The sequence below is a fragment of the Saimiri boliviensis genome, chromosome 17 (genome assembly GCF_048565385.1).
Source record: "Saimiri boliviensis isolate mSaiBol1 chromosome 17, mSaiBol1.pri, whole genome shotgun sequence".
NCBI lineage: Eukaryota > Metazoa > Chordata > Mammalia > Primates > Cebidae > Saimiri > Saimiri boliviensis.
Window position 1 is genome coordinate 33963488 of NC_133465.1, and position 18375 is coordinate 33981862.

Genomic DNA, 18375 nt, shown 5'->3' on the forward strand with positions numbered 1-18375 from the left:
CTCCCCCTGCTCCAGCTGCCTGAGCCACGGACCGCAGCACCACACACCCCCGCGGGGGGGGACGCCGCGCCCCATCCCCGCCCCGGGCCCCACCCCAGCCCCCCCGCGGGGGCCCTGACCCCACCGCCGGCGGGCACTGGCTGAGCTCCGAGGCGGCGAGCCGGCAGCGGGGACGCCCAGAGGGGGTCCGGGCGACTGGGGGCGGCGGCGACCGGGCCGGGGCTCCCCCCCCGCCCGCGCTCGCCGCCGCGGTGGTGCGTCCCGGAGGTTACCGGAAGTGGCCGCGCTCGGCGCTGCCATGTTGAGGAGCCGCCGCTGCCGCTGCCGCCGCCGCCGCCGCCGCCGCTTTGTTGTCGCCTCCTCCGGCTGAGGAGGCTCCCCTAGCGGGGGGAGTGGGGAGGAGGGGGGTCGGCCGCCGCAGCCATGGAGGCCAACTGGACCGCGTTCCTGTTCCAGGTACTGGGGGCCCCCCCGGGGGGGCACGGGGGGGACAGGGGGGCCGGGCCCCGGGCTGGCGGGCGGGCGGGCGCTCCTCCCCTCCCTCCCGGCTCCGCTCTCCGGCCCGGCCTTAATCCCCCTTTGTTTTTCCGCCTGCCCGCCCGCCCCGGCGGAGCGGGGCTGCTGAGGTGAAAGGAGGCGGCCTCACGGGGTGCGGGGGAGAGAGCAGGCCTCGGGGTGAACCCGGGGGCCCCCCAGCACACACACGCACACACACGCACTCACACACACCCTTCCCTCCCGCCCCGAAGGGGAAGGGAGGAGGCCGGTCGCTGTCACCACCTCGCGGCCCAGAGAAAGGAGGGCGCCGGGCCGCGGGATAGCGCGGGCTGCTGGGCCACTGCGTGCTGGCCCGGTCCCGCACTGTGGGGTGAGGAGGTCCCCAGGTCCTGCTCTGAGTCTTCTCCCCCCCGACTTCATCCGTCTTTCGCTTGCTCTCTTTTTACCTTCCTCTCCTCTTTTTGTGTGTGTGTGTGCGCGCGTGTGTTGACTTTCTGACCCCCTCCCGTGTCCCCGCGAATAGCGGGTATCCCTGGTTCCCCGCCACTCCCCCTCACCGCCCCCCCCTCGTGTTTGCCCAGTTGTGGGGGAGGATGTTGTGTGTGTGTGTATCCCCTCCCCAAACTTTTTCACTGCATTTACATTTTTTCTTTCCCAAGCCTCAGCCGAGCCTTGGCAGCTGACACCTTCTCCCTCTGTCCAGCTCTCCCGCCGTCCCATTCAGCCCGGGGAATCCCCCAGCCGGGCCGGCCTGGGGCGGGGGGAGTGGTGGGGGCCGGGACTCCTGGAGGCCCGACCTTCTCCCGAAGCGCTTTTCTTTCTCGGCCCACCTCGAACGTTTCCTCCAACCAAGTGGAGAGAGCAAACAAAGTCCGCTTACAAAGCCCCCAGATGAGTCACTCTCTGGGATGTTGGTCTTAGCTTTTTTGCAAGAAACTTAAAAGTGACTGTAGCCGATCTGTTTTGGCAATTCTCTTTCCCGCCCACTTTAGATGGGGGACCCCTCTTTGGCAGATGTAGACTGGAGCTTATTTTTTTTTTTTCTACCTCGTTTCTATTTGCAAACGAAGCATTTAGTGGGCAGTAGCGATGAGCTCACGGGGAAACTTCGGCACCGGAGGAGGTTAAGAAGCTCGTCACTTTTAAGTGCGTTCTTCCCGCCTCTCTGAGCTATTTTCCTTCTTCGAATGCTTCATGAAATCCCAAACGCGTAGCTGGGGCACTTGATGCCTTTTGGAATTAACAGGAACGGATGCAGAATTTTCAAAAATTATCCTCCCAGCAACTGGATTCATTCCAGTAGAGTTAATACAGGGAATTGGATAACTCAGAAATTACTTACTATATAGACTGGCCTGTTGTTTTAAGACATATTTTTTTCCAAATCTGGGCAATTTGATCTTTAAGTAGTTATTAAAAATGCATTGGAAAAGAAATGCATGCATCCAGGTTGGTTTAAAGGTGGCAAATACCTTCCCCAGAAAAAAGCTTAAATGGTCGTTTTAAAATATGGGTCGTTTTTAAAATTGATGGGCCACTGAAGTGATTTTCATGTGATTAAAAACCATATTAAACATGGTGTCTATAGAGATTGGAAAAAAAAAAGTTCTTCATGTAAAGCAAAAACCCATAACACATCTTTGGAAAGCTGTTGGAAAATCTTTTGAAATACTTTTTTAAAAGTTATTTTTTCCCCTGGATAAAGCAAATGCCAAGCGTTTATTGATCAACTTTTTAATTGGATTTTATATTATTTAATTTTTTTCAGCTATTAAAATCTTTTTTTCCACCTGATGGAGAAGTGTGAAAACAAATATTTGATCCTGGGCTTGGCAATGTGTGCAGTGAAATTTGTTGGAAAACTTAAAATTTAGAGCCGAGAACAGTTGAATGGGTAAAGAGAATATTTCAGTCTTTTCTGTGGAAAGGTATGAATAGACTTAATCAGTTCTGGTTTTACGTAATTTTCACTGGGGATGTGGAGTTAAATTATCTTGTTTGTTTCCTGGAGCATCCTGTTGACTTTATATTTTAAAACAATTTAATACCTGCTTGCTTTCCAGATAACTTGGTGGAAAGTGAAAGCTATAGCTATTAAAATGTTTGATGGATGATTCTTCTAACAGGACATTCAAGATATGACTCACCGATGCTAATTTGTTCAGTACAAAATCTTTTACCCTCTGGCGCTGGAGATTTCATGGTGCCATATCCTACTACCCTGGGTGATGAAATAACATTTCTGTTTTGTTTCTTGCCAGCCCCAGAACAAGGAAAGCTTGGGCAGGGTTAAAAAGCCTTGCAGTTGAAAGAGATGGAAGATAAAATTAAAACTTTTGGTTTGATGATGGTAGTCAAATAAAAGCCTACCCAGAAGTTATATTTTTTAAATAAATCACTTAACTGAAGGCTGGCCGTGGTTGTTATTTTACTCTGTCTCTCCCCCAGAGAACAAGTTGGGAAAACCCAGTACCCCCTTAGAAGGCTTCATGTAGAAGTGTGGGGATCCTAGGAATCCTCAGAGAGTGATTCCTGTAGTGGTTCTACAGAATTTCACCCAAGAAGCAGGGACCTGGTGTGACCCTCGTGTGAGAGTGAGCTTCAGCAATGCTGTAAAAATACTTTATGTTGCCACAGACATCTGAATTGGTAAAATGGCAGTAAGTGCTTTTAGTACTCCATTGTACTAATGGTTGTTTAGAATTGAAAAATGCCTCTAAATGCTCTAAGTCTGAACTTTGTCCAGAAGATCTGCATTCCCTATTATCTGATCTGTTAGCTTTTGAAATTGTATATCTTCAGCTATCTTCATCTATTAACTATTTGTATACTGTATGGAAACTTGAGTATCCCTACAGCCAGGTTGGAAAAGGGGGTATGACTAGAGTCCAAATTCTGTAAAGTTTCTACGGAGATCACCTGGGTAGATAGACCCTTACATTTACAGGAGCTTCACAAATTAGATTAAAAGTGGACTGTAATTCGCTAGGAGCAGTTAAGTCCAGAAAGAGACTCATAAGTAACCACACAATTTCTGAGAAGGCTTCCAGGACTCAAAGGGTGATGACATCAAAATTATTAAATTGAAACTGAGAACTCTGGATACCACACCTCCTAATCGTCTGGGTGAGACTAGTTCCAGGCTTAACTGTTAAACGCTGCCATCAAGTAAACATAGAGCAATGTGTGGTAGATGTTCTTACCCATCAGAGGAGGAGCTGTGAGTGAGTTGTGTTTCTCCTTGTTTTTTTGTCCTTAATCAAGTTAGCTGTGGGACTTGTGGTTATAGAGTAAGAAGGGTAAATAACTGTTAAAAGTGTCTAAGATGATGGGATAGGCCCCTAGTAGGACACTTGTATGCTTAAAATATTTGAAACTCCCACCTCTTGAATGATGTGTCCTTTTAGGATTACAGAACTCAAGCATAGGGGCTTGGGCTTACTGTCAAAAGTTTCAAAAATAATGTTGGTAAAGAACAACATATTAGGAAGAACTATTTCAGGAATTTTTTCCCAGCATTTCCTACATGTTTATCAGTGTGGAGAATTTTGAAAGTGTCAGAACCAAGCAAGTAACTACTCATAAATACCAAGAACCTGATCCATGATTAAATTTTGGTTTCAGTGCAGCTAAAAGAATTTCCAGTGTGCAGCCTCCAGTTTTGGGAGTAGAGAAGCATATCATAACAGCGAATGTCTAGTACTTTATTGAAACCTACAACTGCTGGAAGAACATACATATGAAAGGAATTTAAGTGTTTATAGTTTATTTTTCTCATTAGTCTGTTTTTGAGAGTTTAGGATTTGAACAGCTAGTGTTGCTGAAGGATACAGACTTTAGTATACAATTAAGTGATCTGAGAAACAACTGGCAGGTGTTTTGCTGTGGGCTACCTTCACAGATACCTTCCAGGTTGCTTAATAGCAGATTTGGTTTCAACCAAATCTTTTAGTAGAGACAAGTGAAAACTTAAAGGTAACAAACAGCTAGCAAATGTATTTAGAGAACTAGATTTCTTTCATCACTTAGCAACAGCCCCTTCTTCAATCTGAGGAAAGACACGATGCTTTTCTTCTGGGTAACAGGCAAATAGATGACTATGTCACTGTGTATCCGTGAGTGTGTATGTGCGTGTTGTTGCAGTAAAGTACTATTAAATACTGAAATCTGGAGTGGTTTTTTTTTTGTTTTTTTTTTTTTTTTTTTTAGTAAGTTATTTAAACTTGGGTTCAGCACTGACAGGCTAATGCAAACTGATTTCATCAGCTGGTCTGTCCTGTATGAACCAGGAGAATGTGTGGTTTAGTCAGCTGTTTAAAAGCAAGATCACTGTCAGCAACTTAGTTGCAAAAGTTTTGTGTCTGCACAGTGATTTTTCAGTGCTTTGTGTTGTGAGCTCTGAGAGTAACTAGGTTGCTGGATTTCCACTGCAGAGTAGCTTGTAGGTTCTTTGACTTTTTCTTCTGATCTCTATTGTCTGGAGCATGTTGAATTTTAAAGGCCATTGTGAGAGGTCAAGTTTCTGAAGTGTGAATGTTTGGTTTTAGGCCCATGAAGCTTCCCATCACCAACAGCAGGCAGCACAGAACAGCTTGCTGCCCCTCCTGAGCTCTGCTGTGGAGCCCCCTGATCAGAAACCATTGCTTCCAATACCAATAACTCAGAAACCTCAGGGTGCACCAGAAACATTAAAGGATGCCATTGGGATTAAAAAAGAAAAACCCAAAACTTCATTTGTGTGCACTTACTGCAGTAAAGCTTTCAGGGACAGCTATCACCTGAGGCGCCACGAATCCTGCCACACAGGGATCAAGTTGGTGTCCCGGCCAAAGAAAACCCCCACCACGGTGGTTCCCCTTATCTCCACCATCGCTGGGGACAGCAGCCGAACTTCGTTGGTGTCAACCATTGCAGGCATCTTGTCAACAGTCACTACATCTTCCTCGGGCACCAACCCCAGTAGCAGTGCCAGCACCACAGCTATGCCGGTGACCCAATCTGTCAAGAAACCCAGTAAGCCTGTCAAGAAGAACCATGCTTGTGAAATGTGTGGGAAGGCCTTCCGAGATGTGTACCATCTCAATCGGCACAAGCTCTCCCATTCAGATGAGAAGCCCTTCGAGTGTCCTATTTGTAATCAGCGCTTCAAGAGGAAGGACCGGATGACTTACCACGTGAGGTCTCATGAAGGAGGCATCACCAAACCCTATACTTGCAGTGTTTGTGGGAAAGGCTTCTCAAGGTACTGCATTTTGCTTTGCTTCATTACGGTATCAGTGAACTTCAGATGTGATCTAGAATGTTTATGTGAGAACAGATGTGGGCAGACCTGTGTTATTAGAGGAGATTGGTGATAGAAAGAAGTATTAAGCCTCCAGGTCTAACTCTAGTGTGACTGACAAGTAGTGACATAGTGATTAACCTGTTTTTTTACTTAACAAGTGCCTTGGTGGACTCAGGCTTTCATTTGGCACATGGATACTTACCACTGCAAAACCACCAGTTTCCAATTCAGTTGGGGGACTAGACATGAAGCCCATTGTGCAAATTAAAATAACATTTCCTGGAAGTTGGGATGACCTTGGGTACTCTTAATTAAACTTTTAGAATGTTTTTTCATTTTTCTGAGAGCAACAACATTTCACTAATTTTCATTTTTAAAAGCTTTTAGATCTAATAGAGTGGTAGCTGTTTCTGGCAAGTGTTAAGACTAAAACTTTGGATATTTTGTAATTGTAAAGAATCAAGACTTAATAGGATTTGATGTTGACTAAGAGAAAATTAACAGGTAGAAGACTAAGACTTTGTTTTTGGTAAGAGAGGTAAGGAGGCTTGCACTGAGGGAGGGAGGTTGGTAATTCTGCTAGCTTTCCTAAAATGCATCCTTTCCCAATCTGCCAAGCATATAAGCATCACATAAGTAGCATTTCTCTATGTGTGTTCGATTATATATCTTCTGTTGAAACTCTCTTTTTCACAGGCCTGACCACTTAAGCTGTCATGTAAAACATGTCCATTCAACAGAAAGACCCTTCAAATGCCAAGTAAGAGTTAAAATGACTTATCCTTAGTGTAGCACTTAATGTACATTATCCAGAAGGCCTGAGCCAGTTGAATCTCACCATTCTTGGATAGTCTTAAACAAATCATTGACCTGAGTAAATATGGCCTATCTGACTTCTAGTTTTATAAAATATTATGACAGCTTCTATATTTGTAAAGCAAGATCATTTAAAAATTTAAGTGTGTTTTTTTGTTAAGCTGTATTTCCCTTTCCTTGGGCAATAGCATTTTTTGTTAGAAAAAAGGTTATAGTCTTGCAGAGGTGGTTGTGTATTTGAAATGAATAAAAGAATAAAGGGCTTTAATTTCTGGATTTATTATTGAAATTGTTTTAACTGTGATAGGAGAAAATACGAAATTTTCTCCCAAATGTTATCACTTACTGGATTTTTGTTGGTATTACCAAATTGGAGCACTTTCTAGTTGTTTAAAAATCTCTTTTGGTTAATGATTTTATTTGACATCAGTTATCTGGATAATGAAAAGATGAAGAATTTTGCTAAATCAAATGACTGTTTAAGGTATTGGTAATTCTAGTTTGTTGCTGGAAGTCTTTTAGTCCTCCTTTCAGTTAAGTTGGTTAATGACTGATTTTATTAAGTAAACGACTTGAATTCTAAGATCTAATTGAAGGAAGTGAGGGCCTGCTGTGTGTACCAGGCTCTAAATCCACCAGTACTTTTGTGAGATAGATAGTATTATCCCCAGTTTACAGATGAAGAAACAAATTCAGATAGGTCAACCAACTTGTTCAACATCATGTTGTTTAGCAAATTGTGGAGCTCAACTTAAGCCCAGGTTTAACTGACCCTAAAGCTTATGTTTTTTGTGCTACTCTGTGTTGATATATTTTCTTCCTCCGAATGGAAGAGTCTAAAATTTATCAAGTGTTTTATTATGATTATGATTCCAGGTAACACATGTAATTAAAATTCAACTAGTTGTCAGCTTGCTGACGTGGATAGGGTAATGCATAGAATATAACGTACTTTAAAATGAGTAGAACAGGATAGTCTATATTTAAAAAAAGTTTTCCTCCCTCATGCAGACGTGCACTGCTGCCTTTGCCACCAAAGACAGACTGCGGACACACATGGTGCGCCATGAAGGCAAGGTATCGTGTAACATCTGTGGGAAGCTCCTGAGTGCAGCGTACATCACCAGCCACTTAAAGACTCACGGGCAGAGCCAAAGTATCAACTGTAATACATGTAAACAAGGCATCAGTAAAAGTAGGTGGTGCTTCAGATTTCATTTCTATTTCAGATTGGTGAAATATGCATGTTTTTATAATGTATCAAAGGTATTAATATTCACCTTGCATGTTTCCTCCTATTGCCAACGTGTGCAAACAGGCAACAATGGAGAGAGTATATTAGTGTCAGAACTATGCTTTACTTTCATGTATGCAAACAGCGTTGATAAGCCAATAATAACCTTTAAGATGAAAGAAGTGTTAATAAGCTTGCTTTTCAAACTCAAATCTATAGAGAAATGAGATATCATATCCACTTGCAGGGTTGAATGCTTTGCTTGCCTTAAATTCAGAGTTGAAGATAGAATACTTGGATTTACCCAGGAATTTTCTTTTAAGATTACCTAGAAGAAGGCATTTTCCTGATCCTTTATTCTATTATATATGTACTTTATGCAGTAGAAACATCAATTTTTTTTTTTTTTTTTTTGAGACAGAGTTTCGCTCTTGTTACCCAGGCTGGAGTGCAATGGCGCGATCTCGGCTCACCGCAACCTCCGCCTCCTGGGTTCAGGCAATTCTCCTGCCTCAGCCTCCTGAGTAGCTGGGATTACAGGCACGCGCCACCATGCCCAGCTAATTTTTTGTATTTTTAGTAGAGACGGGGTTTCACCATGTTGACCAGGATGGTCTCGATCTCTCGACCTCGTGATCCACCCGCCTCGGCCTCCCAGAGTGCTGGGATTACAGGCTTGAGCCACCGCGCCCGGCCGAAACATCAAATTTTTAAAAACTATGTGGCCACAAGAGAATGGGGAAGAAAGCTTAATGTGTGTTTATCTGTTTTTGCTTCTTTGTAAGTACATTGGGTTTATTATCTAGTGTGTTGTACTTTAACTTTATAAACATTCATTTTTCATTTTTCTTTTTTTTTTTTTTGAGACCCGGTCTTGCTCTGTCCACCAGGCTGGAGTGCAATGGCATGATCTCAGCTCACTGCAACCTCTGCCCCCCAGTTTCAAGTGATTCTCCTGCCTCAGCCTCCCAGGTAGCTGGGATTACAGGTGTATGCCGCCATGCTTGGCTACTTTTTTGTATTTTAGTAGAGATGGGGTTTCACTGTGTTGCCCAGGCTGGTCTTGAACTCCTGAGCTCAGACAATCCACCCACTTTGGCCTCCCAAAGTACTAGGATTACAGGTGTGAGCCACCGCACCCAGCCTGTAAACATTCACTTTTGATATGCATTATTGTGGTCAAATAAAAAATACATTAGATGTTTTTTGAACATTAATTATTTCATATTAATATTATCAGAGTTCCACTTTTAAAGACACTTGCTTTTTTTTGACACTTTTTTTATAGCAAAGAATTATTTTCTTTTTTATATTGATTTCCACTAGTTCCCTAGATTTTTTAGTGCTTGTTTATTTTGACCAATATAGACACAGAAGAAAAAAAAAAGCACTTATTAAGAGCTACAGAAGCATGAGAAGTCAATTTTGAAAAAATGGTTAACAGTTTTACAGGTAAATACAGTGTTTTTGGTTTGTCTTTGTAATAGCATGCATGAGTGAAGAGAACAGCAACCAGAAGCAGCAGCAGCAGCAGCAACAGCAGCAGCAGCAGCAGCAGCAGCAGCAACAACAACATGTGACAAGCTGGCCAGGGAAGCAGGTAGAAACACTGAGACTGTGGGAAGAAGCTGTTAAAGCAAGGAAGAAAGGTAAGGCATGGCTTCCAGTGTTTAAAGTGTGGCTAGAGAAGTGTTTTCATTTAGTATGTCAAATGATCAAAGTAGAGAAGCCACAGTTTCAGGAAATCTAGCTTAATGGAAACATATAAATAGTACATGCTGGAAAATATCTGGTAAAGTATAGTTATAGGCAATAAAGTGTCCAGATAAGTTATTACTAGGAATTAAAAATTCTTAGTACTTCCTATCATGTTCTTTCTTTTGATTTACTTTTTGTTACAAACTTAGAGCCAAATTTGGTCCTTTACTGTCCTCAGAGTTGCATTTTTATATTCAATTTGGTGTCAACCTCCATGCATTGTGGGCCTTTTCTTCCTTTTCTAAAATACTCTCACTTTTAGAGGTGGATGTCCTTATGTGTATGTAAGTTTGTTTTCTTACGTCTGTGCTGTTTTTGCTCTTTAGTGTTCTTTTTTCATTGTATTATTTATTACATGTTTCAGATTCTGTAGTGCTGATGTCTTTTCTCTTGGTCACACCCTTAATCTCCTTCAGTCTCTATCACCATGGTAGGCCTTAGTTTAACATGTCTAGTCTTCTGCTGCTGAAGACTTTACTGTAATTATTAAAAAATTTTAACGTGGTTTGCTTTTCTCTCACGTGTATATGAGTTGGAGTATCAGTTTTCAACTTACTTTTCAATTTACTACTACAACTTTGGCTTCTGAACTATTGTACAGCCATTTCATATGAATCATTTTGTCAATGTACCATGAGCCAAAGGACAGATTTGTAAATTCCTTCTTCCTCCTCCACCCCTGCCATGTCTTACTATGTTAAATGTTAAGAAATCCTCTATTGCCGGGCGCGGTGGCTCAAGCCTGTAATCCCAGCACTTTGGGAGGCCGAGGCGGGTGGATCACGAGGTCGAGAGATCGAGACCATCCTGGTCAACATGGTGAAACCCCGTCTCTACTAAAAGTGCAAAAAATTAGCTGGGCATGGTGGCACGTGCCTGTAATCCCAGCTACTCAGGAGGCTGAGGCAGGAGAATTGCCTGAGCCCAGGAGGCGGAGGTTGCGGTGAGCCGAGATCGCGCCATTGCACTCCAGCCTGGGTAACAAGGGCGAAACTCCGTCTCAAAAAAAAAAAAAAAAAAAGAAATCCTCTATCTTCTGGCTCCTCTATGTAATTCCTTTGCTGTGTAGTTTCTCCCATCTTTGCTTTCATGTAGTGTGGCTGTTCCCTTCCTCAGAGCAATCCCCTCTATTTTTTTGTTTTTTTTTCTTTTTTAGACAGAGTCTCGCCCTGTTGCCCAGGTTTGAGTGCAGTGGCGTGGTCTCGACTCACTGCAGCCTTTATCTCCTGGGTTCAAGTGATTCTTGTGCCTCAGCCTCCCGAGTAGCCAGGACAACAGGTGTTTGCCACCACACTCAGCTGATTGTTGTATTTTTAGTAGAGGCAGGGTTTTGCCATGTTGGCCAGGCTGGTGTTGAACTCTTGACCTCAAGTGATCCACCTGCCTCAGACTCCCAAAGTTCTGAGATTATAGGCATGAGCCACTGCGCCCAGCCACAGTGATCCCCTCTAAACCTCCTATACTTGGATAAAAATAAAAGGAATAGCATTCTTTTTTTTTCCTTTTTTTTTTCTGAGATGGAGTCGCTATTGCCCAGGCTGGAGTACAATGGCACTATTTTGGCTCACGGCAGCCTTCTTCTCCTGGGTTCAAGTGATTCTCCTGCTTCAGCCTCCTGAGTAGCTGGGATTACAGGCATGCCTGGCTAATTTTGTATTTTTAATAGAGACAAGGTTTCTCCATGTTGGTCAGGCTGGTCTCAAACTCTTGACCTCAGATGGTCTGCCTGCCCCAGCCTCTCAAAGTGTTGGAATTAATCTTTAGCCACTGTGCCTGGCCAGCATTCTTGTTTCATACATTTACTTGCATTGGAAGAAAAGAGTGCAGCAGTCCATGTAGGCTTTCCACCATTCCTAAGGTGCTGTTTGTTCCTATCTTCCAACTGAAGATTTGTCATTATTTTAATAAAATGTTTTAGCCGGGTGTGGTTGCTCACACCTATAATCCGAGCACATTGGGAGACCAAGGTGGGAGGATCACTTGAGACCAGGAGTTTGAGACCAGCCTGGGCAAGATGGCAAGACCACGTAGCTACAAAAACTCAAAAACTCAAAAAAAAAAAAAAAAAAAGCTGGGCATGACAGTGTGTATCTGTAGTCCTAGCTACTCAGGAAGCTAAGGTGGGAGGATTGCTTGAACCCAGGAGTTTGAGGCTGCAGTGAGCTACAGTTGCGTCACTTCACTCCAGTCTGGACAACAGAGTGAGACCCCCATCTCAAAAAAAAAAAAAAGAAAAGAAAAAAAAAAGCTTTTGTGGTAGGAGAATGGGGAGAGGGAACTGGCAGTGAGGAGGAAAAAGTATAGTGCTATGACAACAGTTGTGTAGTGGGTTGAAAGTATATTATGGCCGGGCGCGGTGGCTCACGCCTGTAATCCCAGCACTTTGGGAGGCCGAGGCGGGTGGATCACGAGGTCAAGAGATCGAGACCATCCTGGTCAACATGGTGAAACCCCGTCTCTACTGAAAATACAAAAAAAAATTAGCTGGGCATGGTGGTGCGTGCCTGTAATCCCAGCTACTCAGGAGGCTGAGGCAGGAGAATTGCCTGAACCCAGGAGGCAGAGGTTGCGGTGAGCCGAGATCGCGCCATTGCACTCCAGCCTGGGTAACAAGAGCGAAACTCCGTCTCAAAAAAAAAAAAAGAAAGTATATTATGAAGGGTATTTTACTTAATTGAACAAAAGTGTTTAAGTCATAGTAAAAGGACACTGTTAGATTAGAAAGAAAACAGGAGGAGGTATAGGGGTCAGCAGATAACAGAGTAAAAATTATTTGGTGAAAGCAGGGGGAGATATCCTTAGCAGTACTCCCAGAACCTCAAAGTGAATTGGATTTCTCTCTCATTCTCTCTCTTGCTGTACTCCTCTATGTGGTATTGTATCTCAGTTCGCTTGCACAATAAGACTTGATTGTTCAACGCATCTTCTGACCTCCATGAAACAAAATGCTTTTGTAGTCCCATTCATAGTGTGAATCTCTCTGGAAACGTTAGAAACCTCTGTATTCATATTAGTAAATGTCATATTTTAGGGGAGAGGAGACTCTTGACCTGAAAACCTAAACTTGAATCAACAGTTTTTCCAAATATTAGGCCTAAATAAGGTAACATAAGTTTATAAACCTGATTGACAATCATATCATCATCTATGGAACTTTTTAAAAATACACATTTCCCAAGTTCCATCTAAATTTCACTATTGATTCTCCTGGGAGTCGTTTGTTGTTTTTTTTTGAAACTCCCGTAGTTGATTTTGATAACCAGCCAGGTTTGGGAATCCCTGACAGGGAGAATGGTGTATGCCAAAGTTAAATTGTATTGATCAAGTAAGGGCTCCTTGACTCTAGGGTCTCCTGCAGTGATCTGACCTGTGTGGATCATATACAGATCTCTATCTTTAGTTTGAATATATTTCTCCATTTTGACAGCCAAGTCACAGCCAGCCTACCCATCATTTTACTGCTGTTTTCTGGTACACCAGCAGGTAGTGCTGAATTTTGTTGAGGGGTGGGTTGGGGGGTATCACCTTGAAGTTTTCCTTAAGTAGTGTCTAGACCTGGCTCACACCTTAGTCCCAGCACTTTGGGAGGCTGAGGTGGACAGATCGCTTGAGTCCAGGAGGAGACCAGCCTGGACAACATGGCGAAACCTTATCTCTACAAAAAAACACAAAAATTAGCTGTGCATGGTGGCACGTGCCTGTAGTCTCAGCTACTTGGGAGACTAAAGTGGGAGGATTGTTTGAGCCTTGGAGGTTTGAGGCTTCAGTAAGCTGTGATCACACTACTGTATTCCAGCCTGAGCTACAGGAGACTCTGTCTCAGAAAAAAAAAAGTGTCTAGATTTTGTTGGATAAGAAGGACCAGGGTCATCTAACTCACTGCAGGGTCTCCTTGCCTAGTTAGTTCTTCTTGGTGTACTTGATGGTATGTGTAATATGTGGAGTTAAAGATACTAGGCGTAAAGTAGGTGATCGTGTCAACATTAGAAACAGAAGAAGAAATGGGAGTGAGGAGAACATGAACTTATTGAGGAGTGTTTTTTTTCTTTCCTAATGTAGTTAAGAAACATAACCAGAAACAGTAAGATTATTTAACTGAAACATTTCTAAAACCGAAACAGATGATACTAAAATAGCTTATCATTCCCTAATTATGCATTTTTAAAACCTTAACAGAATATGGCTTTATGTCTCAGGCTTTAACATACTTCCTGAGTATGCACCCCTCTCTCTGCTAGTTATAGTGTGCCTTACGAAGGTTTTTCTGATCATCTGTTATTGTGTAACCATTGGCCCAGCTCTGTGTAAACAAGCTCTTCAGCCTGGCCTGCTGGAGGTTGGCTCTTCCCAGGAAAGTTTTTAGAATTCTGAGGAACTGCATGAAGTAGTAGTGAGAACACTTAGCCCTGCATTGCAGAAGGTAACTGATCCTCTCAGCATCACTGTGAGGTAGGTGAGTAAATCTGAACTTGAAACCTAAAGAGCAAGGCTGAACAAGTTGCCCAAGTCCTTGCAGGAGGTATAGCATCAGAAAGCTGATGATACACTGGGATCCCTGGCCTCCAGGCTTGAGCTCAGAAAGATCCTCCCTTCTGTTGACCACTTGATACAAAACTGGAATTTGATTTATTAATTGTTTGACCTTTTCGATGAAAAGAAATTGATTCACAAACTGTTGATGAATTTTGCTCACTCTTTTGAGAATCTAAAGACCCTTTTGTCTTCTTATTTTAGAAGCTGCTAACCTGTGCCAAACCTCCACGGCTGCTACGACACCTGTGACTCTCACTACTCCATTCAATATAACATCCTCTGTGTCATCTGGGACTATGTCAAACCCAGTCACAGTGGCAGCTGCAATGAGCATGAGAAGTCCAGTAAATGTTTCAAGTGCTGTTAACATAACCAGCCCAATGAACATAGGGCATCCTGTAACTATAACCAGTCCATTATCCATGACCTCTCCTTTAACACTCACTACCCCGGTCAACCTCCCCACGCCGGTCACTGCCCCAGTGAATATAGCACACCCTGTCACCATCACATCTCCAATGAATCTGCCCACACCTATGACATTAGCCGCCCCTCTCAATATAGCAATGAGACCTGTAGAGAGCATGCCTTTCTTGCCCCAAGCTTTGCCTACATCACCGCCTTGGTAAACAGTATTATAAAATCAAAATATGGGTTAAAGTAAATATTTACCAGCAACTTAACTTTTAGTTGATTAAAGCAAAAAGTAAACCATGAAATTGGGAGATTTTATTACATTAGTTAATAAGAATGTGGTAGCATTTTTCTCCAATTTGGCTGGGATTATTCAAAGTAGGGTGTGTATGTAACTTATCACTGGACCACTTTAGTTTAATCAGAAATTCCTTTTAGCTGACAACATTGCTTAAACAGGATAGTAGTTGGCAAGATGAAATGCCAGAATTAAAAACAATCATAAATAAGTAGAACCCACTTCAAAATAAAAACAGCATTACTATTTCTAATCCCAAGAAATCACTTTATTCTAAACACTAGCGAAACTCTTCTCCCTATACAAGGTGGATGGCTGATTTTATCCCGAAATTCTAAATCCACGGATTGAGAGCTAGTGTAGAATTGTCTATGTTTATTGTTTTTATGAGTAAATACATGCATTGTCATAATAAAATGCATTTCAGAGAATATGCATTTTACCTTTGGGAATATGTTAATTTCAGGCAGCATTCCCTATGGGAAAGGTGATACCAGCTCTGATATGCAAAGCATATGATAATTTATCATTCTAACTTCAACATATAATAGGGATTGTGACCTGATATTTGGAGATGTAAATATTGCTCAGCATATTAATCCCAATGGAATATAGCATTGTAGTTGACTTTTTAAAAAAAAAAAAAAACATAAAAAAAAAATCTACAAATTGTGTTTTGCTAAGAAAAGCCTCAACTGACAGAGGAGAAGTCAAGTGTGTGGACAGGCAGGCTCCTAACAAACAGGCCGATGGGACTCCTGTTTAGGAGCCAAAGAGTACTTTGGAACAGTTCAAATATATTGCTTTAAATTGGAAGACGCTGGAGGCACTGGGATGTGATATGCCCCTCTCTCCCCCAATCAGAGCCTGTTGATGTTACAACAGGGACAGATGTGTTAGTTGCTCACTAGAGTTTATGTCTTATATTAAATTGTATACAGTTTTTATTCTAACCACTAACTAGGTAGTATGCCCCTTCAGAACATACAGAGTTATCTTTTTTTAAATTTCTCCTTCCGTTTCTTAATCAAGTATCATGCAGATTGTTCAGCTTTGTAAATATGGACATCACTTTTTTTTTCTTTGAGAAAACACTTGTATCAGCTTTGTGGTGTTTTCAGGGAGACAGCTGTCTGCACTCCCTGTAGAAACCCAGCAATGATTGTGCACGTTGAGACATGTGCTTTTTATTTCTTAGCAGGATATTTTATCTCTGTACATAAAGTAGAAACCAAAAGGTAGGGAAACAAAGTTTTGACACCATCATGGCACACATTGTTTTTAAAGCATTGTGTTAAAAAAAGTTCACTAAAACCAGGACGCTGTGATTTTTGTTTTTTTAAGTTGCAATATGTTTTTGGTTTTTTTCATTTTTTTAATCACTGCAGTTAAGCGAAATGGAAATTAGTTGTGTTAATCTTGCAGAATATTTGCAGGACTGACTATCATACTGGATGATTTCCATTTATACCCCACTGTGTCAGTTCAAGCATCAAAATACCTTGCATCTGAGGCAGACTTCCTACATCAGGGACAGGTATCTGTGTGTCATTATACAAAACAGTTCTAGGGGGTTGATCTACATAGTAAAAAAATAAAATAAATAGTACTTAGTGTAAAATAATTTTATAAATGATCTTTTGTACTTTAGGACATTAAATTGTACAACTTTTGTATATATAAAAGCTTAGGAACTTTCTGTTTAGCAGGAAGGCAACACATTCCTACACTTTTAATGTATATGTTTGTTATAATGTCCATGTAAACATGCCCTATGTTTGTGCCTTTTAATTAGTTTGTCTCAATAAACAATGTAGAGAAAAATATGTAGCTATGACTTTGTTACAACTGTTCTTATCCACAGTACAAAATGGTTTGTTTTTAATATGTAGAGCATTATGTGTGGACTACTGGAAGGAGTCATGTAGGGAAAGCCCAAGAATGACCTTGCTGAGGCCTGGATTGGGAGCATAGTGGTCACATTTGGAGAAAGTCTGCGTTTCCTGGCATGCAGACCCAAAACTCGGTTCTGGCTCTGCCTGCTGGGATCTGTTATCTCTGGTGGGCTGGCAGTCATAATCCATGATTCAGACAGCCCAGGCTTCCTCCACAGTGGTCCAAGGAGCAGTCCTCAGTGGGGGCAGATGCGGGCCCTACCCCTAAGCTAGAACGTGGTTGTCAGAACCTTGAAAGTATTAGTTCTTAAGAAAAAAAAAAGATATATACTAGAAATAATTGTTTTATCAATCCATTGTATAATAAACAGGAGTGAGACTTCATTGTATGACTTCAGTTAAAAATGCTATTTTGTATGCATTCTTTATTCACTTAAGAAGCTTGTCTGCAATAATAAAGCCACGTCATGTCTTCTTTTGAGAGGGAGAGAGTCAATGGCAGGAGGGGGTTGTGGGTGGGCCACTGAAAAGGGGAACCGAATAGGTTGTGTGGTGAAATTCTCCTGTGTCTTGGAACTGGAATTGAGTTTCGATGTTGATGAACTGATTCAACCAGGCGTTGAAGGCACGATGGCCACTGCTCTACGAAAAGGCAGAGTATGTTTTTCCCTTCTGGTTGTAACCTGGTTGAGAGCTTCCCCTTTATCAGATTGGCAGCTAAACAGTTGTATTAGATAATCCTCAAATCTGACATCCAGCTTGTTATGCTCTAGGGCTCGCTGCTTGGCCTGCGTTTGCTTTTTATTGTGTATTCATTCCCCTCCTACGGTGTGCTCCTAAATGAAGGTTTCTATGTAAGCAGATGATGATTTTACCTGTCAATACCAGCACTGTATTACTAACATGCAAAATACTGCAGATTTATTTTGAAAATTAAAGTTAACCAGTCACAAATGTTATGATGGATTGCTTAATACCTCAATTTGCTCATCAATTTGCTCTGAACATAGGGAAATTAATTCATCAATTTGCTCTGAACATAGGGAAATTTTTGAAGTACTGTCTTTTCAGGTGTGCACATCTCAGTATTGGGCTGGAGAGAGAGAGGGAGGGGCCAGTATGAGGCTGGTTGGAGGGTGGAAGGGCACCAGACTGCCCTTGGTAGGTGCCCCCTCCCAAGCAGCTCGGGTAGGCCTGGAGGCAGTGACCACAGGTTTAGGTTCCCGTCCTACCCAAAAGAGAAGGTGGGTTTAAAACCTTTCTTCTCACGCTCTAGGACCCAATTTCCTTAAAGGGGCTTTAAGCTGTGTCCCTTGCCCATTTGTGTTCAACTAGATTTGTTAGACGTCCAATGAGGACCAACAATGTGCCAGGCACTGTTAGGCACTACGGGGCACAAAAAAGTGAGTAAGATACGGTTGCTGCCTCCAAGGAGGCTGTTAGGGGAGCTGTAACAAGTGATGGTATCACCAGACAGCAAATCAGGATGAATGTGACACTTCATTCAATGACAAAGTTTTGGATGCCTACATCTGTTTTATATGGAATTGAGGCTTTCCAAACTTCCTGTGATAATTGCTTTAGTCTCTTTATTGACTCAGTGAACACATGTGGAGGAAAGTGTTCTTCGTGCTGTTTTTGTCCT

At 42.4% G+C, this 18375-nt stretch overlaps 1 protein-coding gene across 5 annotated transcripts; it reads left to right on the forward strand.

The window, feature by feature from the left end:
- The first annotated feature begins 116 nt into the window (after nt 1-116).
- VEZF1 (vascular endothelial zinc finger 1) lies at nt 117-17689 on the forward strand. 5 transcript variants are annotated; one of them, XM_074388533.1, is made up of 8 exons: nt 117-456; nt 2267-2426; nt 2947-3158; nt 5046-5740; nt 6479-6542; nt 7592-7793; nt 9320-9481; nt 14325-17689. In XM_074388533.1, the coding sequence occupies exons 3-8, from the start codon at nt 3153-3155 to the stop codon at nt 14750-14752; spliced, it is 1557 nt and encodes a 518-aa protein (XP_074244634.1). In that variant the 5' UTR covers nt 117-456; nt 2267-2426; nt 2947-3152; the 3' UTR covers nt 14753-17689. The 5 variants fall into 5 exon arrangements, with proteins under 5 accessions (XP_074244634.1, XP_074244635.1, XP_039332653.1 ...); XM_074388534.1 differs by lacking the exon at nt 2267-2426; XM_074388535.1 differs by lacking the exon at nt 2267-2426 and having other exon boundaries at nt 119-456; nt 7610-7793.
- Nucleotides 17690-18375: the final 686 nt, after the last annotated feature.

Bases quoted from the DNA above. Each gene is read 5' to 3' on its own strand.
- VEZF1 (XM_039476719.2), top strand. From the start codon at position 424: ATGGAGGCCAACTGGACCGCGTTCCTGTTCCAG. The intron at 6,543-7,591 runs GTAAGAGTTAAA...ATTTAAAAAAAG, and splicing joins AAAGACCCTTCAAATGCCAA to TTTTCCTCCCTCATGCAGAC. The intron at 9,482-14,324 runs GTAAGGCATGGC...TTCTTATTTTAG, and splicing joins TGTTAAAGCAAGGAAGAAAG to AAGCTGCTAACCTGTGCCAA.